A 26,985-nucleotide genomic window follows, 5' to 3' on the forward strand; every position below is an offset into this window, starting at 1 on the left:
GATAGCCGAAGCTGTCGAGACGTTCGGAGGTAAAACCGTTGTATCAACCATAAGATAAGTATCATGGCCGGATAAGTAAGTCCTAGCCAAGGTGATGACGACGCAATAAGCACTCCCATACCAATGACACCAAATATATCCAGCACCACATTAGCCACAGCCATAGGAAGCTCATTATCAATAATAGTTATATCTTGAGAGAAGTAATTGGTGATAGTGCCAGTGTCTGATGTTGTCAAGAGTTGCAACGGTGCGTTTATGACGGTTTCCAACGCCCTCTGGTGCAGTACCGAGCCACTAAGGCGAATGAAAGGGCCTAGAACCAGAACCACAGCAGCCATGAATGATACTAAAGCAAGTATTTGAAGCATTGCGTATATACCGATGTAGTAGGCCTGAGCGTGCATTTGTACCAAGCCTCTTTGTGGCCGGGCCGCATCGTCAGCCCAGAATGTGAGCCATATGCGTGGGAAGTTGTTGAGGAAGCCGTTGCATACACAAGCGAAAACGAAGGCGATAATGGGAGTTAGGCCAATTGTACGTATGTAATAGCCAAAGACGCTCGTGTCACCCAATTTTCGTGCCTCTGCTTCTTCTGCAGTCATGGCTACAGTTGGTGATGAGTGGAAGGGTGCTGGCTCTTCTGTGCTTCCAAGTGCTTCAGTCGAAGCTGGCTCTGAATCGAAGCCTAGAGCAGAATTTGGACGGGTATCTTCACCCGTGGGCTTCTCTCCAAATACATCTCCAGTACTGCTGATTCTGATGGCATGGCCCGCAGCTTGAAAGTGCCGAAGGTTATGTGTGCACAGAATAACAGTGGCACCACGACGACGAAGCAGACCATCTCGTCCAAAGACATGTCGGAAAACATGATCAGTCGTTCTGGCATCTAAGCCGCTGAGTACATCATCAAAGATCAGGAGGTCGGCGTCTACAAGGTATAGCGCCCTCGCAATTGCCACTCGTTGCCGCTGTCCGCCGCTCAAGGCGATGCCACTACTTCCGATCATTGTGCTATCGCCCTGGGGGAGATTCGTGAGGTCTTGGTCGAGCATAGTAGCGTTTATAATGGAAGTATATCGCTTGTCGTCAAAGTGATTGCTACCTATGATGTTGTTGCGGATGGTGGTATTTGTTAAGAACGGCTGTTGATCACAGTAGCCAACGACTCTGGAACGAGGAACAACCGTTGAGCCTGTCGAAAAGGGGACCTCGCCGAGAATGGCTTTGCATAAGGTGGATTTCCCGCTTGCAACAGGACCAACGACAGCTGTGAGACGTGACGATGGAATGGTTATGTTGACATGCTTAAGAACAGCAACGTTCTCGTGCCACCCAAAGCTGCCGTTCTTGATCACGACGTGAGGGGCTCCTTTCTTCTCTAAAGTCTTCACCTCAAATCCAATACCGCTCATGCCAGCTACAGAAGGAGAAGACGAAGTCACAGATGCGGCTGACACCATGCCATTATCAAGATGGCGATACTCAAACCTTGGGTCGCGCTCTAGATACGTCTGGATCCGTTGAAGACAAGTTAGCGCCCCAAGAAACTGTGGAATTTTCTGAAACAGTATCATGAGAGGCGATGCGAGAAGGGTAAGGTAGGAGATGGAGACGAATATCGAGGTCGTGTTGAGCGTCTTGGTGGCCACCGCAAAAGTAATAACGGGAGATAAGGTCATGGGAACCTGAGAGACAGTGGCTGCTGCAGCGAGGAGCATACGCCAACGCCCACCGATCTCAATCTCTGTCACTCGCAGTCTCTGTACGTAAGATTGAATTGGCTTTGTCATGCCAGACATCTTGACGAGCTTCATCTGCGCAATAGCAGCCGCAGTGACACCAACTCTCGTTTCGATTGCTTCCATCCATTCTTTTTGACGTGGTCCAAGAAGCTTACCTATCCCAAACGCCGTGAGCGTTGAGACGGCGACTACACCAAGGGAGGCAGCAAATGCAGCGCCAAGCTCTCGTTGGAGGAGCCAGCAAGACAGAGCAATCTGGATAGTGTTGGCCCAGTATTCATGGAGGTCAAGAACACCTCTTGTGATGCGCTCCACGTCGGTGCTCATTAATGTGAGGGCGCTAGAATCACCATCCGCGGGCATTCTAAGCTCTGTAGTCTTCTCGTACACGGCGAGCACTAGAATGCCACGGACCATGATGACGAAACGCTCTTGGAAGTACCAGTATAATGCTGTTGAGAATGCAATGGCCCCGTACGTTAGAGCTGTAGCGCCAATGAGTCCATATCCATGATTCTGGTCTTGGTCTTCGCTCTGTAGGTAGTGCAAGAGGGCGTGGATGAGAAACGGTTGGCATATGCTGGCAGCGAGGAGCGCTGCACGAGGAATAATCGGTGGTAATAACTGGAGGAGTAGGATCCGCAGCAATAGTCGTGCCAGACCGTATTTCTGGCCCTTGTAGGGGTTGTTGTGAACTCGCTCAACGAGATGTTGATGTGTCTCAGCTGTAAGGGCTTTGTCGAGGGGATACAAACTCTCCAGCGTCAGGATGACACGATAGCCTTTCATAAACAACGTGTTCAGCCAGAAGAAGACGCCAAGATTCCAAATGCCACTCGTCTCCTCGGGGCTATGCTGCTTCACATCCCAGCCGAGCCATTTCTCTTTCTGACGTGATTCCAAGAAAACCATGATAGCTTTGAGGGCAGTGGCTGCTGTTAATAAATATGCATAGTTAGGGTTGAGCCCCGATGGAATGAGAAGCCATGCTGTCCGTGTCCGAGCAACATCAAATAATAACGTGACGGAAAGGTAGGCAGCGATGGCTGTTGAAGGTCGCGGGGCTCTTGAATGCTCAATCCATGACAGTGGGATAAGAAGCAGGGCTGCGATGAAAGCAAGGGAGGCAGCAGCTAAAGAACGTCCTGAAGCGAACTGGGAAGAGTTCCGTCCAAGAATGATGAGAACAAGCTGCAAGACAGTCAAGCCTATTGCAAGAGCCTACACCACGATGAAGAAAGCCTCTGTTAGTGACATATACTCACACACGATGATGCATTGACCAGAGTGGAGATACATACCAGCTTCGTCCACTGAACTGCCGAGGGACCGACTATTGGGCGATGGCAACGGCAAAGTTTTGATATCCGGATAAATCCAAGGCAAATGAAAGCAATAGCTGGTACAATGACAAAGACGACATCTTCAAAGACAACAGTGAAGTCAAAGTTGCCTCTGCAACCGCGCACAGCAGGCCCCAGCGAGTCATCGTTAAGACAAGGGCTGACAGATGACATGGTACATTCATGCCAGTGGTGATGACCACTGAACTGATACTGATAGTCCAAGTCTGCGGGGAAAGTAAAAAAAGGATTCTCGCCCTGGAAATTGGGGTTTATCACGGGTGCATTCTTTATCTACTGACACTGCATGCATTGTGCGGCACAGCTGAATGGGGGATCTGCATGTTGGTTGAATGCTTGTCCACCGTGCCCTGTTTTCCCCGCTCGCCCCAACACTGCACTGTATCATACTGTACTGCACTTCCCTGCTGCGACAGATAAGGCACCGCAAACACGCCACCAAATCCTGCCAAAAGTCCCTAACCTCCTTGTAGTAGTAGGGATCGCCAACCTCTTCTCCCTTCCCGCCGTCAAAATCAAGGACGACCAACACAATACTGTACAACTGCGTTTTGTTTTGCTTTGACTCAGATTACTGTGCTTTTGCATTGCATTGCAGCTGGATACGAGATACTACGTCACATGCATTACAAGCTGCGCGATTCTGGTCCCAACGCGGCTTCGGGTCGTCGCCTAATGTTGGCCTTATCCTTGCGAAACACGTTCAGCTGTTCATTACCTACCGATAACCAGCATTGGATAAACGAGAATCTCTACATACAGTCAGCACCCATCGTACCCCAATTGCTGCCAACCTTTTGTTCTGTAAGGCAACATTTCTGTAGCTGGTCTACACGATGGAAAGTGTTCAGCACTGTGTCACCGAATCGACACCGCTCCTACAGCCCAACCTCAATTGCGACGTTCCAAACAGAAGCCCTCCTAAAAAGAACAGGGCCGATGAGTGGCGGGCGGCATGCCGGTGTCACTTTTCCCAGTGGTCAGCTCTGTATGTCTGCAGTCTTTTCATCCTGCTCGTCGACGTCCCCAACTTCCTAAGCGAAGTCCCAAAGCTGCGCATGCTTGAGCTTGGTCTATGCCGCGACTACTACGCTTCCACTGACCCAAGCATCATCGGCCACGATGGCTCCGTTCCCGAGCATCTTTGCAAGGTTCATGAGATTCAAAGCGCTCTTGCTAAGATGAGAGGTATTCTCGGCATGATTGAGGGTATCCCAGGTCTCATACTCGCTATTCCCTATGGCGTCCTGGCCGATAGTAAGGGCCGTCGCTTGGTCACGGGCCTTAGTTTATTGGGCTTTGTCCTGAGAGACATTTGGGCTTTTACTGTACTCTACTTTCATCAAATATTTCCTGTCCGTGCTGTCTATGCTGCACCGGCTTTCTTGGTGCTGGGAGGCGGATCTACCGTCATCAGTCCCATGATCATGGCCATCATTGCGGCTGCTATTCCGGAAGCATCACGGTATGTACACAACCCTCTCTTCTGCTCAAAGAACAGCATTCTTGGGTTTCTCTGAACTAGTCACTGATCTCCATCTCATAGGACACGGGCTTTTTTCTGGGTACAAGTTGTCCTTCTCATAACTGAGCTAATTGCGCCACCACTCGGTGCAGTTCTCATGAAGGCATTAGGACCGCATTTTGCTTTCCTCACAGCCGTCCCACTTGAAGCTCTAGCATTCGTGGTTTTGGGCTTTATACCCAACACAAGGTCTTCTGACAACGTCCCAAGCGACGTAGAGGGCACGGAGGGAGACGAGAACCAATCAGCCAATGACGAAACAACTAATCAAAATTCGTCAAAGGTCAAGATTCTACGGACTCTATCACATCTTTCGGACAACATCCGACACGGTGTTCATACTTTAGGCAGTCATAAGAGTCTCCTAGTCGGCCTCCTAGCGCTGGTTGTTGCAAAGATGGCTCGACCCATGCTAGAACTGATCTTGCAATACATGTCTGTGAGATTTGGATGGCCGCTGGCCAAGGTGCGTATTCTTCATGACTAGGAAGCCAGCAAATGTCTCCCTTTTCCTCTCCTGCGATCACTAATACTGTGTTTTAGACGGCGTTCTTGCTCTCGATCCAAGCCGCAGGCCAGATTCTGCTCTTTGCTGTGGTCCTACCGCAAGTCAATGTTTGGCTCATCAACAGAATGAAGACATCTTCTGCTGCAAATCTCGCACTGACTCGAGTGTCAATTCTCTTCCTTGTTGTTGGTTCACTCTGCATGGGCCTCGCCACTGCTGTTCCGGCGTTCATAATCGGTATGTACAGTGTCAGCGAGATCAGTCACATTCTGGGAAACTAACTGATCAATAGCCTTCTTTGGATACACGCTTGGCAATGGCTTTTCGTCCGCGTTGCGATCTCTCCTCACAACCATGGTACATCCAGATCATCTGTCACTCTTGTTCACTGCAATCGCCGTGTTCGAGGGTATCTCAACCATTGGCGCCTCGCCACTCCTCGGACTGTCGTTCTCAGTCGGCTTAGACATTGGGGGTATGGCTGTGAGCCTGCCGTTCTTTGTTGCTTCGGTTCTCTATGCCCTTGCTGCGGTGCTGCTTGTTAGTGGCATGTCTACGGAGTCTTGCCCGACTGAAGTGTAGCGTCGAATTTGGTCTTTATCCTCGTGAGGCTGCTAAGCGTGTATTTTACACGATTGACTAAATGGCGGATTTTTGGAGCTACAATAAATAGATATCCTAGGAAGATATGTCAAGTCAATACATAAAAAAACAATCAAGTCGTTCCTAGCTCGCCTCAGCAAAAACAATGCCGTTTGCCCCGTACTGGAATCGAACCAGTGATCTTATCATGTCGTGTCTATTACTAGTGATACGCTTTACCACTGAGCCAACGGGGCTTGAAGGGATTGACATGCTCGGCACGACAACGTGAATCATTGAGCGACTCCATTTGTGCAGTTGGGGAGACCAGCATCATCGCTTCGCGGACTTGGACGTCCAGGCTGTCACGAGGAAATGGACTAGCCGCTCTGGAATACGGGGAAGCATTACACTTTGGCGCAGAATGTAACCTCGGTTACCTATCACGCAGATCCTGGTGGCAACCCGTCTCCCCGCCAAGATAACATGCCCAAATCTGGAAATGATTGACACCAGATTTAGCAATAATTTTCTCTCCATCTCAGCGCTGTAGTCATCTTAGTCACGGCCTGTTTCAACGACCGAACTACACATGGTTTTTCCAAATGCTATCCCGTCGGTCCAAAACATGAACCCTGATTACAGCAGCTGCGTGAGTGCGTAAGATGACTGTGCAGCATCCAGCCTGTATCACCATGTCCAGAAATGATCTTCATCTACTGAACTGTCCAACACGAGGGCACCTACATGGTTGAGTCAAGAGGCAGTATGGACGCAACTATAAAGACGATAGAAAGGACCAAGCACCTTAGCAACTCAAACAACATTCAATCTCTCAAGCTTCTCTCTTCTTGAACAAGACACACTACAATTTCTCAATTCTCATTTACAACATGGCAGCTGCAGCAGTCCAGACTTACACTCCCGCGTCATACGACCACCGCGCCGTTGATGCCATGACTGACGTCGACGTGGCCGCCCAGCGACTCCAGGAGCTCAATGGCCTGGATCACATGAAGTCCTGCATCAGAGATGTCTTCATGAAGCACGGCGTCGACAAAGTATTCGGCGTTGGTCTTCTCCACCGACACTACGACGTTGCCCCCAACGAGAAGATCATCGAGCTTGGCCCAGTCTCATCACCCTGGGTTGTAGGTGATGACGAAGTCGTGACTGGCGGTTCAGTCCTCCCTCACACCTGGCGCGTCTTCGATGGCGAGCTTAAGCCCACGGAGTTCAAGTTCGTGCCACAGCGTGATCTCTCAAACGTCGACCGGCCCGTCTTCCCAGCGGCCTTTGTCAAAGAGCTTATCGGCGTGCTGCAAGAGACAGGCCTCGATGAGGTTCTGGGCGTTAGCCTGTATGAAGCCGGCGACCCTGATAACGAGACCATGGAGGTGACATATGGCCGCAGCAGCATCGTCATTCCTTCTACAGGTCTTATCGGCTCCAAGGTTATTGGTCCACAGGGCTTCGACGCATTCCAAGCCGCCTGGACTTTCAGCAAGAAGGAGGGCGAGGACGTTGTTGCTCACCATGGCATCTGCGCTGCAATGGGTGTCGATGATGGTGTCACAGCTCGCCATGGAATCTGTGCGGCCAAAGCGGAGAGTGGAGTCGAGGCTCGACATGGAATCTGTGCCGTAAAGGCTGCCGATGATGGGGTTACCGCTCGCCATGGTATCTGCGCAGCCAAGATGAACGACGGCGTCAAAGCACTACACGGTATCTGTGCAGCTAAAGCTGAGAACGGCTTCGAGGCTCGTCACGGTATTTGCGCAGCAAAGGCCAGTGATGGTGTTAACTCTCGTCATGGTATCTGTGCTGCCAAATCTGCTGAGGATGGTTTGAAGGCTCACCATGGTATCTGCGCAGCAAAGGCCGACGATGGTTTCACGGCACGCCACGGCATCTGTGCTGCTAAAGCTTCCGAGGATGGCATCAACGCTCGCCACGGTATTTGCGCCGCTAAGGCCGCTGACGAAGGAATGACTGCTCGTCATGGCATCTGCGCTGCAAAAGCTGCAGAAGGTATGAAGGCCTACCACGGTATCTGTGCTGCCAAGTCTATTGAAGACGGTGTCAAGGCTCACCACGGCATTTGCGCTGCCCGCACTGCTGAAGATGGCATTAAGGCCAAGCATGGAATTTGCGCTGCGAAGGCTGCCGACGAGGGTATGACTGCTCGCCACGGTATCTGCGCCGCACATCTTGCTAATGGGGATGGCATGAAGGTCTAAGATGGTAGCTACACTATCTTGTTCTGTTGTCATACTGTATGACGGGGAGGAGCAAACCGAGTATACATGATCACTGCCTGCTTCAGAAGCACAAGCAGAAGGATAGTCTTTGGTAGAGCTTTCATTAACTTTAAATATAAATATAAATATCAGTAAACTCTAGTGTCTATTTTTGATTTGCGTGAATTTTGTAATATTTATTTTGGTGGCTTGATGTATCTCGTGGACATATCATAAGCTTTAAATATCAGTCAATAACCCAGGCGCCAGTGACAGTCTTTTATGTACAAGATCTATAGACAAGGATCAAATAGGTGATGTTCACTCTCAGATACCGGATTCATTATATCCTTTGGTCGGCAGCTACGTCTTTCTGATAGGATAAATAGTAATGTAGGAGCGCGTTAAAGGATGTTGGAGGGTTGCATTCCGAAAGCTCCAATAGGAACGTCCAAAGGTTTGGAAGCTGAATTCCGATTAACAATTTCATTAGCTGTAATTCTTCTTTAGACTCTGGAATCAAAGCGTGGACTCACCTGTGACAAGAGTTCACTCTTATGAGACGTAAGCTTAACCGCCGGCCTATTCATTTCATCCTCCTTCAGCCGCTGACGCTCTTCTAGAACCATCAGCGCTCCGCTGTCAATGGCTCTCTGAAACTCAGCCCTGTAAAGGTGCTCGGCGGCTTTAAAGATCTCGGCTTGATAGATTTGGCTCTCGTGATGTGGCCAGGCCTCGGCGCTGACATCAATGGTCCGAAGGACAGAACCGAGGCCACGAATCCTGCTAACTCTCTGCATATCATGAGCTCGGGATACAACTTCAAATGGGCTGGTGTAATAGGTCGTTACGACTGAGTCGAAGTCGCGAAATCCGAGCGTCTTAGCGCAATCGACAATGTAGGCGATTTTGCGCTCCATGTTCCATGAGCAAGGAGGAGTAGCTGGGTCATCAAGTTCTGCCGCGTCACTCATCGGGTGCAACGAAGACCTGCGACTCACATCAGGAACCGCGAGAATCTCGTTAATTTCGGTAGTTGGTGTCATCAAGAGAGAAGGTGTCGGTGGTTCTATACCACGGCGAGCTGAGGTGTAGGTGAAACCTCTGTTAACGGAACTATCTTGAGCCAAGGCTGGAAGCAGAAGCCGCGAACATTAGCGATTGCCCAGCCTTCACAGAAAACGAACACCATCAGAATTTATAGACTATGCAACTCACTATCGCCTGTCAGGTTCCGAATTTGCAATGGTGAGATGGCTGCGGCGGGTAAAGGCGTTGTGATGTAGCCAAGTGGAGGCGAGACCTCAGACAACGAGCTATGTTCTTGGGCATTCCAAAAGCCTCCCAACTGACCGTTAGACTTTGTAAAGAGATTCTCGATGTGGTCGAGATGAGGTAATATGTGTTCCTCCGTTGAATTCGAATACGACGGTACTGCCATTGGTGTAGGGTGAGGTGTTATTTTTTGAACGATTGGTCGGTAGTTGAAATTCGCGTACTCCAGTTGCAACTCCAGTTCCTCGATACGTTTCTTGAGCTTTTGTCCTATTTTTTTATTACTCAATCATTTTATTCATACGTGGATTGACGAGAACATGGACGGATGAGAGCGATGCTGTAAGGTTGACTCGGAAAAATTGGAGGGGACTGACTATGCTTTCTTTGGGCGATGCGGTTCTGTGCTTTTCGTCTATCTATAGTCTCCGTCAGAAGCTGCATTGGGACATTGCTGTCATCTGCATCCGATAACGTTTGTTCGGAAAGACCTGACTGTGATCCAAGAACCGACATGTTGATGTCGACTATGTTAGTCGTCAATTTGTAGGTATAGAATTCGTCGGCCTAGACTGATTGCCGAGTCACCACTTTCGCCCAGCGACTTTACTCTCAATTTGAACCTAGCTGAACTGCTTACGGCTTCCAATCCAGATACAAGATCAGGTACTTATGATTGCCTCACCAAGAACGGCTCGCTGCTTACTGCATGGCTGACAAGCCGACGCGCCAACACTAATGCACGGGCCGTGCCTCGTCCAAAAGTTCCTTAGCCGCAGATTGGCCACTGTAGGAGCCGAGGCCAGTGCGAGATGTTACTTTGGCCAGGAAAATGCAGGGTAATGACACCATACAAATCAAGATACCCTTGCAGTATCTCCACTTGTGACGTCCCTTCAGCCGTATAACCAGCCAAAAACTGCAAAAAGGAAGCAGTATGAACACTGTGGCGTACAAGGGTTCTCCACTGCTTGGAGGATTTATCGTACTTATGCATTGTTTTCGCGCCGTGCGGGAGCATGTTCCTTTAACTGCCACATTCCTAAATAGAAATCGGTTGTAGGTAGCTGAAACCTGGTCTTATCTCTCACTTTACGTCATCTGTTAGATCTATGCCGACGGATCAGGATAGGGTTGCTCAGAGACGGTTTCTGAGATCCCGAGTCGGTCGTGAGTAGCGAGCGTCTGTCTCAAAATTAATAGATTAGAGCAAGCTACCAAGTTACAAGCGGCTATTAAGACTATTCAATGAATTCGGGCAGGTGCTCACAGTACGTGAGAGTGTATATAAACAAGGCGTTATCTTATATATTAATATCTATTTAATTAATTATTTATGATACTTTTTATATTTTATGACCTCTTTTTTCTTTAATATAATACTTTTTATTATTTAATACTAGCTTAATATCTTATTTATATATTAAAGGTTTTAAAACTTACTGTTTAATAAAATCACCTTATGTATAATTACCTTTATTATTTTAATATTTAACTTTATAGCTTTAAATATTAACTTAAAGGAGCTACTTATATATCTTTTAGTTTGCCTTTTAAGGTATCTAAATCAAGATTAGGCCTTATTTATAATCTTTAAGGTCTTTAATATCTAAAAGCTTAATAGGTTAATAGCCTCCTTAGCACGTATTAAAGTTTATAATAAGATATTAAGCTTTAAAATTATATTTTCTAAGTTAAAAAAAAGTAAATTTAACTTCTTTAAAACTTTTTTAAATATTACTTTTATAAAACATAGCTTTAAATATATGTTATAATCCCCGCGCCTATGTCACGTGGCTCCCATATTTTCCTCTAATTACACTGATTACCTGCCCTGTAATGATCCTCTCCTACTGGATCACTTAGATCACTGCGCTCTAAGGATGGATCACCATGGATCACCTACGATGCCATTAGATCCAACACTAGGATCACATTCACTCTCTACTGAGCTATACGGCTACCCTTAGTATATAGAACACATTTATTAGCACTTTTATAGATCTTAGCTCGCCAACTATTAATATAACTTGTTTATATTAATCTAAGCCTACTACGCATTGAATCTACCATTAAGAGACGTGATACCTCGATAACGCTTAGTAATACGCCTTACGCAATCTGCTAATAATAAACCTAGCACGGCCTAGCTCAACACAGTTGGACCTAACCGTCACAGTAGAAGGGGCAATAAGAAAAACCCACAGTTCCTCAAGATAGCTAAAAATAAGCCAAAGTAGGTTATCTTATAACATCATGGCTCGTAGTCTAGAATAATAAAAACCAGGCATCTGGGGCAAATTGGGAATTCCTGGATAATTTTCGATGAACTCAAGCTTGTGAGTGATGGTCACACTAACCTTATCGTACTACAGCATCACGCACAAATCTAGACAAAGATACGGGTGACTTATGAACTTTCGAGTATTTCCGGCGCATGCGCAAATCTGGCCAATTGTTGTCCAACTTCGCTGCGTGTTCTCATTGCACATGCAGCGACGACGAAACTCTGCATCATTGTAACGTTTCCTCCTTAAGATATCGGAGCTCAAGTGTAGTCAGGCATGTCCCAGATCAGCGATCGAAAGGCACTCCCAATTTGATCTAGACGCCGATTAATTGCGGAAGACCAGCTAAAATGATATAAATAGTATAACAAAATAAATTATATTTATATTTAAAGTCTGTTAATAAGGGAGGGAGTAGTTAATATATAAAAGTATAACCTATATATAAATATAGCCTTGGTTACTTTATATCTGGTAGGTATCTAGTAAGAGGCACTTTCTAATTATGTTTAATATATAATATAAATAAGTGAGGCTATCTGTTAAATAGCAGGTTACCCTGGCTTCTATATACTTTACCTCTAAAAGAGCGGCCTTATGTAGTTGTTTCAGAGGTAGTATTATAAGGCTGCCAAGTCGGTATCCCCCAGCCCAGTGTTAGCTCTTTAATAGATACTATAAATATTTATATTTAAAAATAATTATCTAATTATAGATTAAAAAAGCCTAAGCCTTGCTAAAGGTTATATTAAGAAACCAGTAATATATAACTAGTTTTAAATAGCTTAATATTTATAATTTAGTATTAAAGCTACTCTAATTATAGTTAAAAGAGAGGTAAAATATAATACTCTTGGCCTATTAATTATAAGTATTTATAACAAAAATAGGACTAGATAGTGCGTATTAATATAGTATAGGTTATAAATATGAGAAAACCTCCCTGTAGATCTTCCATACTGACTTAAGCCGTAAATCTTTCCTTGCTCCTATAATGCAGCAATTTTTCATGCTGTTTAGTCTTCTCGGCATTGGTAAGCAGGAATCTTTGTCTGCACATAAGGTAAAATCTGATACACCATTCTAGGCCGGGTCCTGGCGTGTTCGCCCGGCTGGTATGGCACGGCACCATTTTGCGATGGAGAGTGCCCTACAGGCATGCGCCAGACGAGAAGCGACGATTGCGGTGACGGGCATTGCTGTGCAACTGGACACAAGGTTTACTGCGAATGCATCGACAACCCTGGCTGCGCAGCTTTCTGGAGTGGGACAGCGCCGTTCTGCGATCCAGAATCATGCCCTTCTGGATGGCACGAGGCAGGGAGAAGTGATTGGGGAGACGGTGGCTATTGTGTCTCTGGGAAGAAGAGACTCTGTGAGTGTAATGGCGGTGGTGGCCCCCCCTGTTCTCCGAAGCCGGCTGATGTGCATTGCGATGGCATTTTCTTGATTTGCAACAATGGTTGCTCGACTTTCGTTTGTGGAGGGTGCTTCGGATTTGGTTAATAACAAGCTCAGGATGCCAGATATTACTTTCGCAGTCTGTGTTTCGAATGTTCCCTACAATGGAGTTAGTCACATAACTAGTCAAGATTGAGATAAGAATAGTATGCCGCAAATGTTACTTATTACCAATCTTCTTATTACTTAATATAGTCTTTAGCATATAATACACTTAAAACGCACAGTAACCCGAGACCTCCTAGTAAGCCGGAAAACACCCTCCTAAGTAACTAAGGACTTTCTTATAGCATATAATTAAAATAATAATTAACCGTAATATTAATAGAATATTTTACTAGCATCTAAGTCCTTAGTCCGACAATATACGGAGATATCCCTTATTTAACTGAAAGCAGCTAGGGTCAGGCTATAAATAATAGTTTCCTTAAATATGAGTCGAGAGCCCGGCAAACAATTAGAATGGGCTATATACAGGTTATCTTTCTCCGAAATTGTACGGAGTTCAGCTGCACCCATGTTTGTTTCTAGATCCCATTCGCAGATATTCTTAGACTCAATGCTCAGCCCCCTTTAGCAAACACAATTGGCCTTCAAACATCCTAGAACGCCCGCTTTGTATCCTGGAGTAGAAATAGAATCCAAAATTACGCTTATCGATCCATAGTTGATTCCTTTACATCTAAACATAGCCAGACTCTGTAACCCTGTCTAGCCTGAGTCAGGGCCTGGAGTTCCAGCATAAATAAGCTCACAATATGCACAATGGAGGAAACTCGTTTCTGCGTTGTTTCTGTATTCCGAATTCTCAGACTGGAATCTATAAGTTGTCTTGCTAAAATTGTTTCTTTTCCTTCACCACCGAAACAGTGACTTCGACAAGAGAGTTAATTCAGGTTAGTCATCGAACAGCTCAGGTATCTATTCCTAGCCCTCCATTACTCCCCAGAATTTAATCTCTAATGCCATTCTGAGCACTACAATGATGACTCCTTTCCGATGCGCTGCCACCTGGGCATTTATCCTCATGGTCGTCATGGGCTCTCCCTCGGAAGCTACACCAATCACATCCGAGGGCGCTGGTGCACACCGTTCTATCAATCCTCGAGATTCTGTGCCTTGGCAAGCTAAACACCGAATGGATTCATCTAATTTCCAAGACACCTTCGACAAGATGGTTCATAACAAGTATCACCTTACCTATGTTAGCGGCTATCCTATCAACGGCAACCCGCGTTTTGCAGCGATTTGGGACCAAAGCCCTACATCGGATTGGGTTGCGAGGCACGGCATGACGTCTACCGAGTATCAGGGCCAGTTCGATGCTCTCGTTAGTAAGGGCGTCCGCCTCCGTCTTGTCGACGGATATCCTGTCGCCGGAAATACTCGATTCGCTGCCATCTGGGATAAGTCTGGGGGCTCCGCTTGGGTCGCTAGACACGACTTGACCTCGTCTGAATACCAAAACGCGTTTAATACCTTTTTCTCGCAAGGCTACCGACTAAAGCATGTCAGCGGCTACGCGCAAGGGGATCAGGCCAGATACGCAGCACTGTGGGAGAAGTCGGCGACTAATATCACATGGGCTGCACACCACGGCATGACATCTTCTGATTATCAGAAGCTTTCTGATAAGTACGTGGCCATGGGTTATCGCACTGTCCATGTAAATGGGTACGTGGTCAATAACATAGATTTTTATGCTGCGATCTGGGACAAATCACCAAGTGGCCCTTGGGTTTCCAGACATCGCATGTCATCGGATAACTACCAAAATGAGTTTGATGAATGGACGGGTAAAGGATACCGGCTGCGACTGGTAAGTGGGTATACATTGGGTTCTGATGAAGATATGTATGCTGCAATTTGGGTAAGAGGGTAGGGGGACTTTTGGAAGTTTGACAGACCTGAGGTTTATTATCTAAGTAAAAGTGCTTATGGGAAAATTGTTAGCTATATATGAATTATACTATAATATGTTAAATAAGCATGCGCCGTATATAAGTATATACTGCACTTTTCTAAACCCTTTAACGAGTAATTAATTTAAAACTATTATAAACTATCTAATTAAATAAAGTTACTTATTATACTCTTCCCTAGATGCCTTAAATACTACTTAATAGGTCCTTATATTATACCTGGCCTTATTATATATATTATATTGTTAATTACCTAATTACATAAACCTTCCCTAAGTCCTACTTTTTAATAATTGTCTTATTATCTTAATTGGTTACATTGATCTATCTTACTGACATATTGAACTGGCTTACACACACTCTATGTACTTAATCACCTCGCAAACTTACTCTTCGCCCTCATCTTGGCCCCATATAACCACAATGTCACAGGCGCCGGCCACCCCAGCAGAATCGCTACTCCAGCAAGTAACGTCCCTCCCCATCCATACCCCAAACTATCATACATATCTGCCGCAAATAAAGGAAACCCAAATCCCGCCAGGCTTCTCGTCACCGTGGCGGCCGCCACCGCTGAAGCAGCATACTGCGCATATGAACCAACCAAGTATCCCTGTATACACTGGTATCCCATGATAAGCCCTGTGGTGTAGATGCATGCGCCAATGTTGGGGCCGATCCAGTGTGTTTTGCTCTCCGCTGTCCAGGAGTATATCAACAAGCCGATAGGGATTAGTATCGCGCCGGGGACCATCATTGGTACGCGGAACTCTGGGCGTCCTGGCTGGCCTTCCTTGCAGCGTTGACGCTTGAGAGCTGTGTAGATGCGATCTTGGGAGCGTGCGCAGATGTGTGTGCCGATGAAGAGGCCTAGTGCGAGGGAGATATAGTTCAGCCCTTGGTAGCCGGGGGCTTCGTGATATAACTTTTCGAATAGGCCCGAGAAGGTACTCAAGACAAGGTACATGGTTCCGTAGAGGTAGGTCATGTAGGCAGCGAGGAACATGACGATGGGTTGGGTGAAGAGAAGGCGGAATGGGCGAGTTAAGGCAATTCCAAGTGTTCTTGAGAATGTCCTATCTGGGTGGTCGTATGCTGTGTATAGCTCCGTGTTCCCTGTCTCTTTGATCAAATGCTTCTTCTTCCGCTCAAGTATCATTGGCGCATATGTTTCTTTCAGGAAAAGCAGAGCCGCGACTTGGACGAAGCCACATGCGATAGTCGTGGAGTAGAACACCCAACGCCAGGTTGTTCTCTCTGCAATCCACCCTCCTCCTATAGGTCCAAGAGCCGGTCCAAGCAGAGGAGCCACAGAGTACACAGAGATAGCCCTTCCTCGCTCTTCTGGCTGGAACATGTCCGAGATGGTCCCACTCCCCACCACCAACGGAGCAGAACCCCCAATGCCTGCCAAGAAACGGAAGGCGATCATGCTGCTCTTGTTCTGAGACAGGGCACAGCCGAGATTAAAGCAAAGGAACCATAGGTTGGAGACTTGCAAGACAATGACTCGGCCTCGAAGCTCTGAGATTGGGCCCCAGAAGAGTGGACCGACTGCGTAGGCGGCTACGAAGATGGAGAGGGTGAGGGCGAGTTCTAGAGATGAGTCAATATGAAGAGTTTCGCCGATAGAGGCGAGTGCCGGCGCGACCATGGTAGATGTGAGAGGAGAGACGAACGAGAATAAGGAGACTAAATTATGTTACTTATGTTGCATGACGATAGAGGGTATCTGTAGTGTTGAACAGTTCAGAGACCGAGGCGACGGTGAAAGATGATGAATGACGGAGGGCTTAAAATTGGGAGAGACCAGCAACATACCACATATGAGCGCAGTCCATTTGTTCTCGCGGACTGTCGATTTTGGCGGAGGACTGTATGAGAGAAAGCCGACCCTATCCCAACCCTACGTGAGTCTTGCCAGATTGGACAAGTCCTTGAACAATTCATTTATTCTATAATGCTTCTTTTCAACTAACAAAGACATCATAGTTTTGTGGTTTTCTTGATTGGCCATCAGCTCTCCACCCAGAAGTTTAGCCGATACGATGTTATGCAAGCACTTGTCAGCCACAAGAGGAAGCTTCGCCCGATGGTTGAACGGCTGCAGGCCAGAAGCAAGAGGCTGGCCAGTACGTACATTCCTAAGAATATTTTAGCATACGACGTGAGAACGTTTTTATAAATGTGATGTCGTACTCGTGGATTGTGTCCTGCCATGCAAATGCTGCGAGGACGAATTTAATTGAAGGAAGATCTCACGAAGCACATAATAATACTATATAAATAAAAGAATAATAAAATGAATCAACAGCCCCTCCACAAACATCTACAAGTCATCATCCAGTGGGCTGAGACCCTGGGCAGTACCAAGTCTCTTCTCGAACCAGAATCTCAACCTCTCAACCTCTCCCGGTCACTCATGAACTTCATGAAATCATGCGGATCGGTGTTCGGTTCATTAATAAACTGAGGAAACCCGGCCGGCGGAGCGACATCACTTCTGACAGGCCAGAACCCGTTGGTCGTCTGGAAGTCCTTGCTGAGTAAGAAGTTCTGCAGTAATTTAGCGCCCTCGGGGTGCGGCGCGTCCTTGAGAATAGCAGTGTGCTGTGCCCACGAGATGAAGTTGCTCTTCTTGGGATATGTAGCGTTGAGAGAGCCGGTGCCAGTTGTCAGGCCCATGGCTGAGGTGAAGGTTGCGGCGTAAGGTGTCTTCGGGTCGCGGACAAGTGTCTGGGGGGTGGCTGCTCCGCGCACCCAGCGAGGCTTCTGCTGGAGAAGCTTGGTGAACCAAGTCTCGCCGTACTTGTTGAGGCTATCGATGTTAGTCTACGTTCATGTGCTGATTGATGGCACTTACATTTGGTCGAACAGGAACAGGATTGAATCGTCGTCATTAGGATATGTCAAAGCAAGTTTACCCTTGTACCTCCGGCGCAAGGAAGTCCGCTGTATCTGCCGGCGCCTTTTTGCCCTTCCACCTATGCCATTCCAGATAAGCTGCCACGCAATACCAGTGTATCCGTAGAGGTAGCATCAATATCCTTGAAGCCAGAATATATCCTTGTCAAAACCAGCAGGGGCATAGTAAAGCAGCGCGCCCTCGTCTTTCCATCGTGGAAAGTCTTGCGTCGTCTGCAGAGCGACTGTATCAACATAGACGTTGTTGTTAGCGAGCTGTTGGTCGATGTTGCCATCAAGATATTTAGATAGGTCGACGGTGAGATTGAGCTTCATGCCAGGAAAGGCTGTCTCAAAAGCCTTCTTGACTGCGTCTTCTTGGTTCTTCTCATCGCCGCCGAACCAGGCTGTCACGACGCCGCCCTCTTTGAGAGCAGCTTTGTAAATCTGGTCGATAGAACGCGTCTCTACCTGAGCTGTCGGGCCGAAGTGGAGGAGGTTGTCATACGCCGCTGCGTTCGCAGCGAGCAGGAGAGTTAAAGGAAGCGATAGCAGACGCATTGTGAAACTTGAACGCTGTGAATGGTGATGATCAAATACGCAAACTCAGATCCTCAGCTGTGTATATATACTCATGGCGACAGAGCCATTCGTGCTTCCAACTTGCAAAGAGAGCCTCCGTACGGCCTCATCTCGACGAAAAGTATAGTATCGGTGCAATTATCGTTCCGAACCATGGCCAGAACGCTCCTTGTTCGTTGAGTAAAGTCAGAGACATATGAATCGATAAGGCAGGTGACTAAGAAAGCCCGCGCGCGACTCGACGATTAAGTTTGGCCTATTCGGTTCCTATTCCCAACGTGTCTAGGTCCGGCATTTTGCCATCCATCTACTACTAAAGTCCACAACTCACGGATCTCCTATCGGTCGAGGTACCCCAACCAGGCTTAACACGTGTTTCCTTTCGGGACCAGAAAAGACAAGACGAGGTAAGATAACTGCATGTATAATCCTTCTCAGGAGTATATTTCAGAAGATGTTGGAGTCAGCACGAGAGCAAGAATACTAGTACTAGGCAAGATATGCATATCAACCGAGACAATCCAATGGTAGTCTCATGTAATAGTTATAAAGGCCTGGTGGATATCTCGGCTCGCTGCAGCACTCGATAGCAGTAGACAAATGGTCACCGCGCGGGTAGTGGGCCACAACCCGCGCGATCGGTCCCTATTATTCGGGGCGGCCGCCTTAAGGAGAACGTGTTATAATGCTGGACCTGATTTTTAAAGCGCCAGTTAAAGATATAAAAGAGAAACCACCGGTTTTGTTTAAAAGACGATTTATTCCTCAGCTATAATAAGATACGAAAATGGTGTAAAGTCATTGGTAAAGAACGGAATTACTCCACTGTAAATAGATAAGATTGGAGATTCTGATTATCATAGTTAAACTTTGAGCCATTTGGGACTCAGTGCCACTTCATCTAGCTTGTACAGTTCAGCCCTTTGAAGTTTATGCGCCTTTTCCTTGCCTACTTTCTCCGGATCTTAGATGCAGCTTTCAAGGGTTCGATAATCCAATCTTGATCCAAATCACTTGGATCATCATCCTGTGAAGTGAACCACGCCACTTCGAATCCCAAGACCTTGGAGTCCTTTGGGAATACAAAAGAGGATATCTTGTCAGCATCTGCGTTTCCGATATAGAATGTGTCGGACTCAGAAACGATAACCCGGTGTCCCTTTTTGAGTATCTTTTGAGTGGTCCCTTTATGCCAGGTTTGAATGATCCAGTCCTTTGATAGGGTGATACTCTTTTCCGAGTCGGTGAGAGGATCGTCCCATAAGATGACCGACTTCTTTGGAGTGAGAGTCTTGAGCCAGTTCAAGAACGAATTGAATAATTTGTTATCGTCCTTGGTGTTCCACATGTATGCCACTTCATCGCCGCCAAAGTGATGGTAAGGTGAGCCAAAATACCCATCAACGGTTGATACCAAGCTGCGGATATAATCATACACTTGTTTGTTGTTCTGCCTAATGTCGAGCTGGGCGTCCGGCTTTTTCAAGCTTGCCTTACCTACTACCAGGTCCTTTTTCCATATTCCCCTAGTAGAATGCCGTTAGATCATGCAGCAACGCTGAAGCAGGGGTATCGTATGACATACCAGATATCACTGTGACCAGGCATGTCTGTCTCTGGATACACAAGAATTCCCAGGTTCTCGGCATAAGATATCACGTTCTGAATATCGCTGGGCGTATAGTATGTATGAGTCTGACTGTACTTGACACTTGCATTCGTCAAGCCCTCGCCCGCCGGCCAAAGCAGAGGAAAGCTTTCCGCATCGTATATATGCCAATGAAAGACATTGAAGTTGTATTGGTGAAGCAAGGTCAACAGGTGAAGAATGGCTTTGACAGGGAAGAACTTTCGGCCTGTATCCAGCATGAAGCCTCTATGAGGATAGAGGTTGGAGGCCATGGTTTGCCGCCTTGAAATGGATCAGGTGAGGTGTTGCGAGAGTTATTTTCGTATTGGTGCTGCTTATTTATAGCGCTTATGAGCTGACCGGAATTCGGCAAGGCAGACTCGGGCAGTAGGAGAAAAGCTTTTCCGAGGTACCTGAGGTCACAGCTTTTATAAAGGTCGCATAACCCGGCTCGAACACAGGGCTAGCAATCGAGCCTGCAAGTTGTAAAGGGTGATTGCACAAGGTGAATTGAGCATCAGCATATCGTTTGACATTTTTCTGGACCGGTCACAGTTTATATGAAGGTCTGAAGTGTCCGGTTTAGGGCTGTGAAAAGCAACATTGTCTTGTAAAATGCCTTCCGAAGGAATGTGGCTTGGATCACTGATGACGAGAACGCTGAAAAGGGTAAGGCTTAAGGCGGCTAGGCATATTCTCGGCCTCGCTCGAGGCCTAAGTACTCGCTATAATGAACCCACATACCAGGAATAATTATAGGAGACTTTAGGACTAGAATGGTCTGATTAACGTGGTGGATAGCTAACGCTAGTCAGAATGTCACGTCTAGCCTTAAAGCATTATTACATATTCCAAAGAGAAGACAAAATTTTAGAGGAGCGGTAAGAGTATATATTGCAACGTCAACCATGGTACTTGTCGCAGCGAGCTTCATCGTCATCTTTGTCAGTGCTCTTTGACTAGAGCCAATACAAAGCCATTAAAGATGGGCGTGGGCAACATGGGGTGACACGCCACATTGGGCATCAGTGCAGCCTTGACTCTGTGGTCCTTTCCAATATGCGTCAAGATAGAATCCGCTCCTGGTTTTACCTCGCCATTCTTGAACATCGCCGGCACCACATCGTCGAAGAAAACACATCCTCCAGGCCGAGTCAATTTGACAGCCCAGTCAAAATGCTCAACGTGGTCCTCAAATTCAGCATCAATAAACACCAGATCAAACTGCCGTTTCTCCTCGGCCAGCTTGGGTAGGACATCGAGGGCAGCTCCAAGTAAAACGTCAACATCAAGGCCTTCAACATTCTCAAGTGCGACATCGCGGTGCTTCGGATCGATCTCAATGCTCGTCACTTTGGCACCGCCTTGAGCAAAACAGATAGCTGAGTAGCCACCAAGTGTGCCGATTTCTAGCACCGACTTGGCGCCCATGAGTTGAGTAAGGATAGTTAAATTCTGGCCAGACATTGGGGTGACGCTGATGGGAGGGAGGCCCTTGGCTGCTGAGTTGGCTAGGGCTTGTTCCAACTTGGGGTTGGGAGAGAGTAGAGCGCTGTTGGCGAGAGAATCCAAAATCGGAGCCTGGCGGAAGTTGTCGAAATCGGCAGCAGCCGCCAGAGCACTGAAGTCAATGTCGGGCATGGTGTTGGCTATGATGTGACTTGATAGCAAGATATCTTGGCTTTGGGATTGAAGTGAAAGAAGGTTGCAGTAGTTTCTGGAATATCGAACTTCTTAAGACTCTAAGCATTGTTATAAATACCGAATCCAATAATAAAATCTCTAGGACGGATCCGAGATGTCCAGTATCCACGGACCGGACCGGACCGGACCCGGGTCGAGATTCAAGGATATGATTCGTCCTCTTCATAGCCCGATAATTAACCGCTCGCTGAGTTGAGGCTCCGAATCGTGACGGATCCGCGGACCCGAACAACTAATTGCTGGTACAACCACAATGGCACCAAGCTCCCAGCGAAACGCATGTCTCTCATGTCGCCAGAGAAAGCTCAAATGTGATCGACAACAACCATGCGCGAACTGTATTGCGCGGTCGGTTGATTGCGCAGAGCAAGACCTGCCTCCTAATCGAGCAGTCAAAAGACCGTTACCTCAAGAGGCAAACTGTTCCGCACTGTCGAGCATACTCTCGAGACTAGATCAAATCGAGACTTACCTCAGCCCAACAAAAAGGAGCAAACACGTCTCTATATCGACTCCAATTGGCAAGCAGCTGAACGCCATTCGATTCAATGTGCCCAGCGTCTCGCAACCCCAAGAACCCGCTTCCAACAACGTCGCGGAGTCAATGACTCTTGAAGATCAAATGCAAGCCACCAAATACTCGGTCAATGATAGTTTCCTGGTAAGTTTTATGATGATCATTCTGCACATTGCGCTTTGTTTTAACAGCTATCAGTATCGCGCACTCACGCACGAGCTTAGCATATCAATCTCAGCAGACTACAAGTCTCAGAAAAAAATCGAACCTCGCCACATACAACTTCCTCCCAAGTGGGAGACAATGCGCCTGTTTCAAGTATACTTCCAATACTTGGGCCATGTCCAGAACATCATCTACGAGCCCCACGCACACATTCTTGTTGACGAGGCATATGACCAGATCGTCAATATTTCTGCAACAACTGCACCCCGAGGACTCGCCTTGATGTTATCCGTCATTGCCTTGGCGACGATCCTTGAGCCTGTGGATTGTAACTTAACTTCAGGTATTCCAACACTCAAGGAAAGGCTGGTGTTGTTTGCCGCCTACATTCGAATGGCGATGGACTGTCTAGAGCAACATCGTCGAAGGGCGGACCATACCCTTGAGAACGTACAAGCATTGATCCTCCTCAGCTTTGGCATCCATCATACGGAAACCTTTTCTCCTCGGTATCGTGTCTTGCTTGCTGAAGCTATTGCTGTTTCCCATAGCCTTGGACTTCATGTTGTTGACCGGGTACCTGTTAGACGGGGCCATTCAAAGGTTGATGGGGACCCAGTGACACAGGAGATAAAGAGGAGGGTTTGGTGGTATCTCGCTGCCACAGACTGGGCATCTTCAAAGGCAGAGGGTGAATGCTCATGATTGAAGATAATAGATGAGTTGCTGACTTAACGCAGGAACGTCTGGGACTACTTACCTCATCCAACCGAACCTTATTAGTACCAGCCTCCCAAAACACATCAACGATACTGATATTAACAACCCCGAGTACAAGGAGCGGCCCCTTTCAGAACCAACCACCATGTCATACAACATCCAGCGAATCAAGGTCGCCGAAATAGTTCGCTGCATTTCTGATTTAATGCCACATGATCCAGGCGAAGCATCATGTGAGCTAATCCTCACACTTGATGCAAAAATGGAATCATTGCTATGCGAGCTACCGGATTTCTTCAAGGCTGAATTGGCAGAGTCTGAGGAGACTAAACAGATTGACCAAAGCTATCCCCACATTCCGGTGCAGCGACTCTTGATCAACCTTCTCATCAACATTTTCCGCTGCGGACTGCATTTCCCATATCTTCCCGGACGCGTCAATAAGACTCTACATGCCTTTTCGCGTCAAGCGAGTCTCAAGGCTGCTCGAGTTGTTCTTTCTTCCCAGCGTGACATGAGCATGACAGACATGTCGCACTCTGCTGATTTCATGAAGATCCAGGGCACCATATTCCATATGTTTATCGGGGCACTTGTTCTTACTACTGATATCTGCTGCAACCAGGATGGTCAGATGCAATTATCTGAGCTGATGGATGTTCTGAAGAAGCTGGACGATGTCAAAGATCATTCGAAGATGGCTGCGAAGTTACTAGATATTTTGATGCAGTTGCTAGTCTCATACGGCGTTTGGCCACCATCTACGACTATCTCGACATACACTGAAGATGCAACGCCACTGGAATCAGTTTTATCAGGATATGAGGGCTCTAGGCTAGATAGTCTTGATATGCCTTTCCCGTTTGATGAGTTGTGGGAGACATACATCGGGCAGCCTTACGGCTTGGATATGCTAGATGTTTTAGAAGTATGAGATGAGGATAAGTTAGACCATTACCGCGCTGAAAAAAAAGATTTATGGCCGGACCCAAGCTAAGCCATTGGCTTCTAGCTGTTATATAAATAATCTAGATACTCCGCTATTATATATTATAAAACAAGCCTGCAATATGGTTTGCAAACCACTATTACTTTATCTTTACTATTAATAAACGGCATCTCTATTTCAACTCCTGCACAAGATCTACTAATGTCTTAGCAAAAAGGTCTGTATTACCAGGCCATCTTATAGAGATATAATTATACTTATTATCCTTAATAATAACGCTATATTAAATCAATTAAAAAAGGGCTATTAAGAGGGATATATATATATATATATTAATTATAACTAGCTATAGTTTGAGGCTATGGACATTAGTTAATATATAAAATAAATACCTTAAAGACTTTTAATAATATTTTTTAATTAGGTTATAATAACTTTATAATATAATAATAAAAATTAAAAAATATTAAAAAAAAAATCTTAATTATATTAAATTAATAATTATTAATTATAAGATTATTTTACTTATTTTTTTTCTCTTACTATTAGCCTTATATAAGGCTATTAAGCTTTTTAACTTTTCTATAAAGGCTTAAATAGTAAGACCCCTATTACATGCTATTATTATAAAGGTTAAAATTATATAAGATTTATCTGCCTTAATAGTATAAGTACTACTAGAACTAAATAATATAATTACTAGATATCCCCTGTTTATATTAATAATATACTAATATTTAGCTAATTTATTAACTCTATTATATATTATATCCTATAACCTATTTTATTATAACCCAACACATTCTGATGCACATGAGATAGGTACCCCCACTTTTTCCTCCAGTAAACATCCACCTACCCTACAGCAAGTTAAACGCACGCCATTCGACTTATATAACAACTCTCTCCTGTAAAAATTCTTTCTTGGCACGCACTGTTAGTGCGGTGCTAGGAGCGGGATTTTCTGCAGGCCACGCGACCACACAAAAACTGCGGGGACGCTATCGGCTCCCTAACAGCAGTTTTCAGAGAAGGAATTTTGGAGAGTTCGCCTTCTCTGACAACACCTTTGTCGGATCTAATGGCGGCACCTCAGAACCAGAACGCCTTAGATATCGGAGGGCGATGCCCCGGGCATTCGTAGCGACATCCTTCCGATCAACGACGCCGATTGCGATGGGTTTTTCTCCTTTAAAGGCAAGCCGCACCGTCGGCCTCTGATCCCTTCCCGAGGTTTTTCCCTGCCGCCGCGACAGTCGACTACGAGCTACAACTTGGTTACTGGAGATTGTGGACTGCGTCAGCAGATGTAGTGATGCGCGAGAGAATTCTGGTCGGTGGAAAAAGTTCGACAATAGATTGCCCTCGAACCCGCTGACGGGTGACGGGCTTGAGAAATACAGCACCTTTTGTGCCATTGGTATGCTGGATGGTGAAGGAAGCGGGGTATCCTGTACCTAGCTAGCTCAGCACGTCTTTTGCTCCAGTAGGAGATTTGGCTTCGTTACAGCCACCCAGACGAAAAATACACATACATACATACATACAATTCGACTTATATAACAAAGGAAGATAGATAGAGTCAAACCGACCACATTCGACTTGCATATCCCTCAGTATATATATATATTTATTTAGCAGTAAATAGAACTTAGCTTACTAGCTATTAATAAAGTATCTTTATATTAATAAGCCTAATATGCATTACTTAATTATTAAGAGATATAATACTTTGCATTACTTAGTATTATGCCCTATATTATCTGCAAATATAAACCTAATACAGACTAATTTACCTGTTTAGAAACCTAACCGTTATATATTAATAGCTCTTATTTAGACTATACTGTATAACGCTAAGTAATATCTATGTAATAGCACCTGCTACTCTAAGCCGCCCTTCTACTGCAGGATATACTTAATACTCTACGCCCCCCGAAGAAGTATAACCCCTTGCAGAAGAGCTACAGGAGGTCCTGATAGAAACAGATAAGGAAGGAGAGATAGAAAGTCCTCCTATCTACCTAAACTCCTATAAGGATAAAGTTAAGAAACTTAAGAAAAAACTTTATAACCTAGGAGAATAATATAATACCCTCTTAGATAATGCCAAAAATAACGCCAAGATCACGCAGAATAGGATTAAGGCTTTAGAGAAAAAGGTAGCTAATCTTGCTAAGATTGCAGAATTACTTAGGAAGATAGCTAAGAATAGCCAGAAGCTATATAAGGAACACATTGAATATACTGCAGCTCTTACTGCTACCGGAAAAGATCCTAGAGAAATCCTTAGACCCTATTAACCTAATTTATTTAATGGCAACGCCGATAAATTGCAAGGATTCCTTACTAGTCTCCGGAGCTACTAGATATACTACCTAATTTAGTTTACTACTAAAGAACTATAAGTTTAGTATAAAATAGGATTCCTTAAGGATAAAGTACTACAGATAATAGAACCTATAATCTGCAATTATATTAATAATTTACCCTATAAATAGAAGTAAATAACTAAATATATCTATAAGAAATATAAATACTTTAAATCTAAACTAAGGAATGCCTTTAGAATTATAAATAAGAAATAAATAATAGAAATAAAGATTTAGTAACTTAAATAAAGAGGATTAGCTGCAGACTACCTAGTTAAATACTGCTATTAAGTAGCCAAGCTAAACTAGGGCAAAGAGGCCTATATAGCATAAGTATACTTAGGACTTAAGTCTAAGGTTAAAGATATTATAATAAATATTAGACCTAAGCCTAAGGACTTAAATGAACTTACTAGTATTACTATAGAGATTAATAACCAGCAGTATAAATAATATAAAGAAAAACAAGCTAAGAAATACAGAGGATTATATAATCCCCGGTGGAATACTAAATAGTATAATGCCAACTAGG

General features: G+C 45.6%; 10 protein-coding genes and 1 non-coding gene across 13 annotated transcripts in view; 5 read left to right on the forward strand and 6 right to left on the reverse strand.

Moving 5' to 3' along the window:
- Nucleotides 1–3,262, reverse strand: part of FOXG_10860 (uncharacterized protein) — a gene marked incomplete at both ends in the record, with an annotated part of 4,697 nt that extends 1,435 nt beyond the window's left edge. Inside the window, 2 exons of the mRNA XM_018390332.1 lie at nucleotides 22–2,966; nucleotides 3,047–3,262. Of these exons, the coding sequence (XP_018248772.1) occupies nucleotides 22–2,966; nucleotides 3,047–3,262 (3,161 nt within the window). The remainder of the gene's footprint in view (nucleotides 1–21; nucleotides 2,967–3,046) is intronic.
- A 325-nt stretch (nucleotides 3,263–3,587) lies between these two features.
- FOXG_10861 (uncharacterized protein) lies at nucleotides 3,588–5,903 on the forward strand. The gene is made up of 4 exons (XM_018390333.1): nucleotides 3,588–4,574; nucleotides 4,656–5,100; nucleotides 5,178–5,379; nucleotides 5,435–5,903. The coding sequence occupies exons 1-4, from the start codon at nucleotides 3,946–3,948 to the stop codon at nucleotides 5,722–5,724; spliced, it is 1,566 nt and encodes a 521-aa protein (XP_018248773.1). The 5' UTR covers nucleotides 3,588–3,945; the 3' UTR covers nucleotides 5,725–5,903.
- Nucleotides 5,899–5,981, reverse strand: FOXG_20395. The gene has a single exon. It is a non-coding gene; the product is annotated as a tRNA-Thr (tRNA).
- A 331-nt stretch (nucleotides 5,982–6,312) lies between these two features.
- FOXG_10862 (uncharacterized protein) lies at nucleotides 6,313–8,041 on the forward strand. Its single transcript, XM_018390334.1, has one exon. The coding sequence runs from the start codon at nucleotides 6,618–6,620 to the stop codon at nucleotides 7,962–7,964; it is 1,347 nt and encodes a 448-aa protein (XP_018248774.1). The 5' UTR covers nucleotides 6,313–6,617; the 3' UTR covers nucleotides 7,965–8,041.
- An 85-nt stretch (nucleotides 8,042–8,126) lies between these two features.
- FOXG_10863 (uncharacterized protein) lies at nucleotides 8,127–9,873 on the reverse strand. 2 transcript variants are annotated; one of them, XM_018390335.1, is made up of 4 exons: nucleotides 9,617–9,873; nucleotides 9,183–9,509; nucleotides 8,501–9,096; nucleotides 8,127–8,430 (listed from the first exon to the last, which is right to left on the reverse strand). In XM_018390335.1, the coding sequence occupies exons 1-4, from the start codon at nucleotides 9,753–9,755 to the stop codon at nucleotides 8,308–8,310; spliced, it is 1,185 nt and encodes a 394-aa protein (XP_018248775.1). In that variant the 5' UTR covers nucleotides 9,756–9,873; the 3' UTR covers nucleotides 8,127–8,307. The 2 variants fall into 2 exon arrangements, with proteins under 2 accessions (XP_018248775.1, XP_018248776.1); XM_018390336.1 differs by having other exon boundaries at nucleotides 9,183–9,873.
- A 2,648-nt stretch (nucleotides 9,874–12,521) lies between these two features.
- Nucleotides 12,522–13,256, forward strand: FOXG_10864 (uncharacterized protein; the record flags this gene model as incomplete). The annotated part of the gene is made up of 3 exons (XM_018390337.1): nucleotides 12,522–12,561; nucleotides 12,615–12,902; nucleotides 13,216–13,256. The coding sequence occupies 3 exons, from the start codon at nucleotides 12,522–12,524 to the stop codon at nucleotides 13,254–13,256; spliced, it is 369 nt and encodes a 122-aa protein (XP_018248777.1).
- A 533-nt stretch (nucleotides 13,257–13,789) lies between these two features.
- Nucleotides 13,790–14,983, forward strand: FOXG_10865 (uncharacterized protein). The gene is made up of 2 exons (XM_018390338.1): nucleotides 13,790–13,905; nucleotides 13,964–14,983. Exon 2 carries the CDS (start codon nucleotides 13,971–13,973, stop codon nucleotides 14,868–14,870), a length of 900 nt encoding a protein of 299 aa, XP_018248778.1. The 5' UTR covers nucleotides 13,790–13,905; nucleotides 13,964–13,970; the 3' UTR covers nucleotides 14,871–14,983.
- Nucleotides 14,984–15,163: 180 nt separating this feature from the next.
- Nucleotides 15,164–18,375, reverse strand: FOXG_10866 (uncharacterized protein; the record flags this gene model as incomplete). The annotated part of the gene is made up of 7 exons (XM_018390339.1): nucleotides 15,164–15,189; nucleotides 15,301–16,602; nucleotides 16,732–16,816; nucleotides 17,051–17,054; nucleotides 17,390–17,728; nucleotides 17,835–17,913; nucleotides 17,988–18,375. The coding sequence occupies 7 exons, from the start codon at nucleotides 18,373–18,375 to the stop codon at nucleotides 15,164–15,166; spliced, it is 2,223 nt and encodes a 740-aa protein (XP_018248779.1).
- Nucleotides 18,376–19,085: 710 nt separating this feature from the next.
- FOXG_10867 (uncharacterized protein) lies at nucleotides 19,086–20,605 on the reverse strand. Of its 2 annotated transcripts, XM_018390341.1 has the most exons (3): nucleotides 20,440–20,605; nucleotides 19,982–20,357; nucleotides 19,086–19,922 (listed from the first exon to the last, which is right to left on the reverse strand). In XM_018390341.1, the coding sequence occupies exons 2-3, from the start codon at nucleotides 20,296–20,298 to the stop codon at nucleotides 19,346–19,348; spliced, it is 894 nt and encodes a 297-aa protein (XP_018248781.1). In that variant the 5' UTR covers nucleotides 20,299–20,357; nucleotides 20,440–20,605; the 3' UTR covers nucleotides 19,086–19,345. The 2 variants fall into 2 exon arrangements, with proteins under 2 accessions (XP_018248781.1, XP_018248780.1); XM_018390340.1 differs by having other exon boundaries at nucleotides 19,982–20,605.
- Nucleotides 20,606–20,901: 296 nt separating this feature from the next.
- FOXG_10868 (uncharacterized protein) lies at nucleotides 20,902–21,837 on the reverse strand. Its single transcript, XM_018390342.1, has one exon. The coding sequence runs from the start codon at nucleotides 21,665–21,667 to the stop codon at nucleotides 20,972–20,974; it is 696 nt and encodes a 231-aa protein (XP_018248782.1). The 5' UTR covers nucleotides 21,668–21,837; the 3' UTR covers nucleotides 20,902–20,971.
- A 141-nt stretch (nucleotides 21,838–21,978) lies between these two features.
- FOXG_10869 (uncharacterized protein) lies at nucleotides 21,979–24,215 on the forward strand. Its single transcript, XM_018390343.1, has 3 exons — nucleotides 21,979–22,391; nucleotides 22,446–23,103; nucleotides 23,153–24,215. Exons 1-3 carry the CDS (start codon nucleotides 21,984–21,986, stop codon nucleotides 24,064–24,066), a joined length of 1,980 nt encoding a protein of 659 aa, XP_018248783.1. The 5' UTR covers nucleotides 21,979–21,983; the 3' UTR covers nucleotides 24,067–24,215.
- Nucleotides 24,216–26,985: the final 2,770 nt, after the last annotated feature.

Source organism: Fusarium oxysporum, chromosome 1, assembly GCF_000149955.1.
Source record: "Fusarium oxysporum f. sp. lycopersici 4287 chromosome 1, whole genome shotgun sequence".
In the NCBI taxonomy this organism is placed as follows: Eukaryota; Fungi; Ascomycota; class Sordariomycetes; order Hypocreales; family Nectriaceae; genus Fusarium; species Fusarium oxysporum.

What these genes read in the sequence shown, in the direction of transcription:
- FOXG_10861 (XM_018390333.1), top strand. Translation starts at nt 3,946, where the DNA reads ATGGAAAGTGTTCAGCACTGTGTCACCGAATCGACACCGCTCCTACAG. An exon ending in GCTATTCCGGAAGCATCACG is followed by an intron (nt 4,575 to 4,655) that starts GTATGTACACAA and finishes TCCATCTCATAG; the next exon opens with GACACGGGCTTTTTTCTGGG. An exon ending in TTGGATGGCCGCTGGCCAAG is followed by an intron (nt 5,101 to 5,177) that starts GTGCGTATTCTT and finishes ACTGTGTTTTAG; the next exon opens with ACGGCGTTCTTGCTCTCGAT.
- FOXG_10862 (XM_018390334.1), top strand. Translation starts at nt 6,618, where the DNA reads ATGGCAGCTGCAGCAGTCCAGACTTACACTCCCGCGTCATACGACCAC.
- FOXG_10863 (XM_018390335.1), bottom strand. Translation starts at nt 9,755, where the DNA reads ATGTCGGTTCTTGGATCACAGTCAGGTCTTTCCGAACAAACGTTATCG. An exon ending in CATCGCCCAAAGAAAGCATA is followed by an intron (nt 9,510 to 9,616) that starts GTCAGTCCCCTC and finishes ATAAAAAAATAG; the next exon opens with GACAAAAGCTCAAGAAACGT. An exon ending in AGAGTGAACTCTTGTCACAG is followed by an intron (nt 8,431 to 8,500) that starts GTGAGTCCACGC and finishes ATCGGAATTCAG; the next exon opens with CTTCCAAACCTTTGGACGTT.
- FOXG_10865 (XM_018390338.1), top strand. Translation starts at nt 13,971, where the DNA reads ATGATGACTCCTTTCCGATGCGCTGCCACCTGGGCATTTATCCTCATG.
- FOXG_10867 (XM_018390341.1), bottom strand. Translation starts at nt 20,298, where the DNA reads ATGGCCTCCAACCTCTATCCTCATAGAGGCTTCATGCTGGATACAGGC. An exon ending in CCTGGTCACAGTGATATCTG is followed by an intron (nt 19,923 to 19,981) that starts GTATGTCATACG and finishes GCATTCTACTAG; the next exon opens with GGGAATATGGAAAAAGGACC.
- FOXG_10868 (XM_018390342.1), bottom strand. Translation starts at nt 21,667, where the DNA reads ATGCCCGACATTGACTTCAGTGCTCTGGCGGCTGCTGCCGATTTCGAC.
- FOXG_10869 (XM_018390343.1), top strand. Translation starts at nt 21,984, where the DNA reads ATGGCACCAAGCTCCCAGCGAAACGCATGTCTCTCATGTCGCCAGAGA. An exon ending in CGGTCAATGATAGTTTCCTG is followed by an intron (nt 22,392 to 22,445) that starts GTAAGTTTTATG and finishes AACAGCTATCAG; the next exon opens with TATCGCGCACTCACGCACGA. An exon ending in GGCATCTTCAAAGGCAGAGG is followed by an intron (nt 23,104 to 23,152) that starts GTGAATGCTCAT and finishes GACTTAACGCAG; the next exon opens with GAACGTCTGGGACTACTTAC.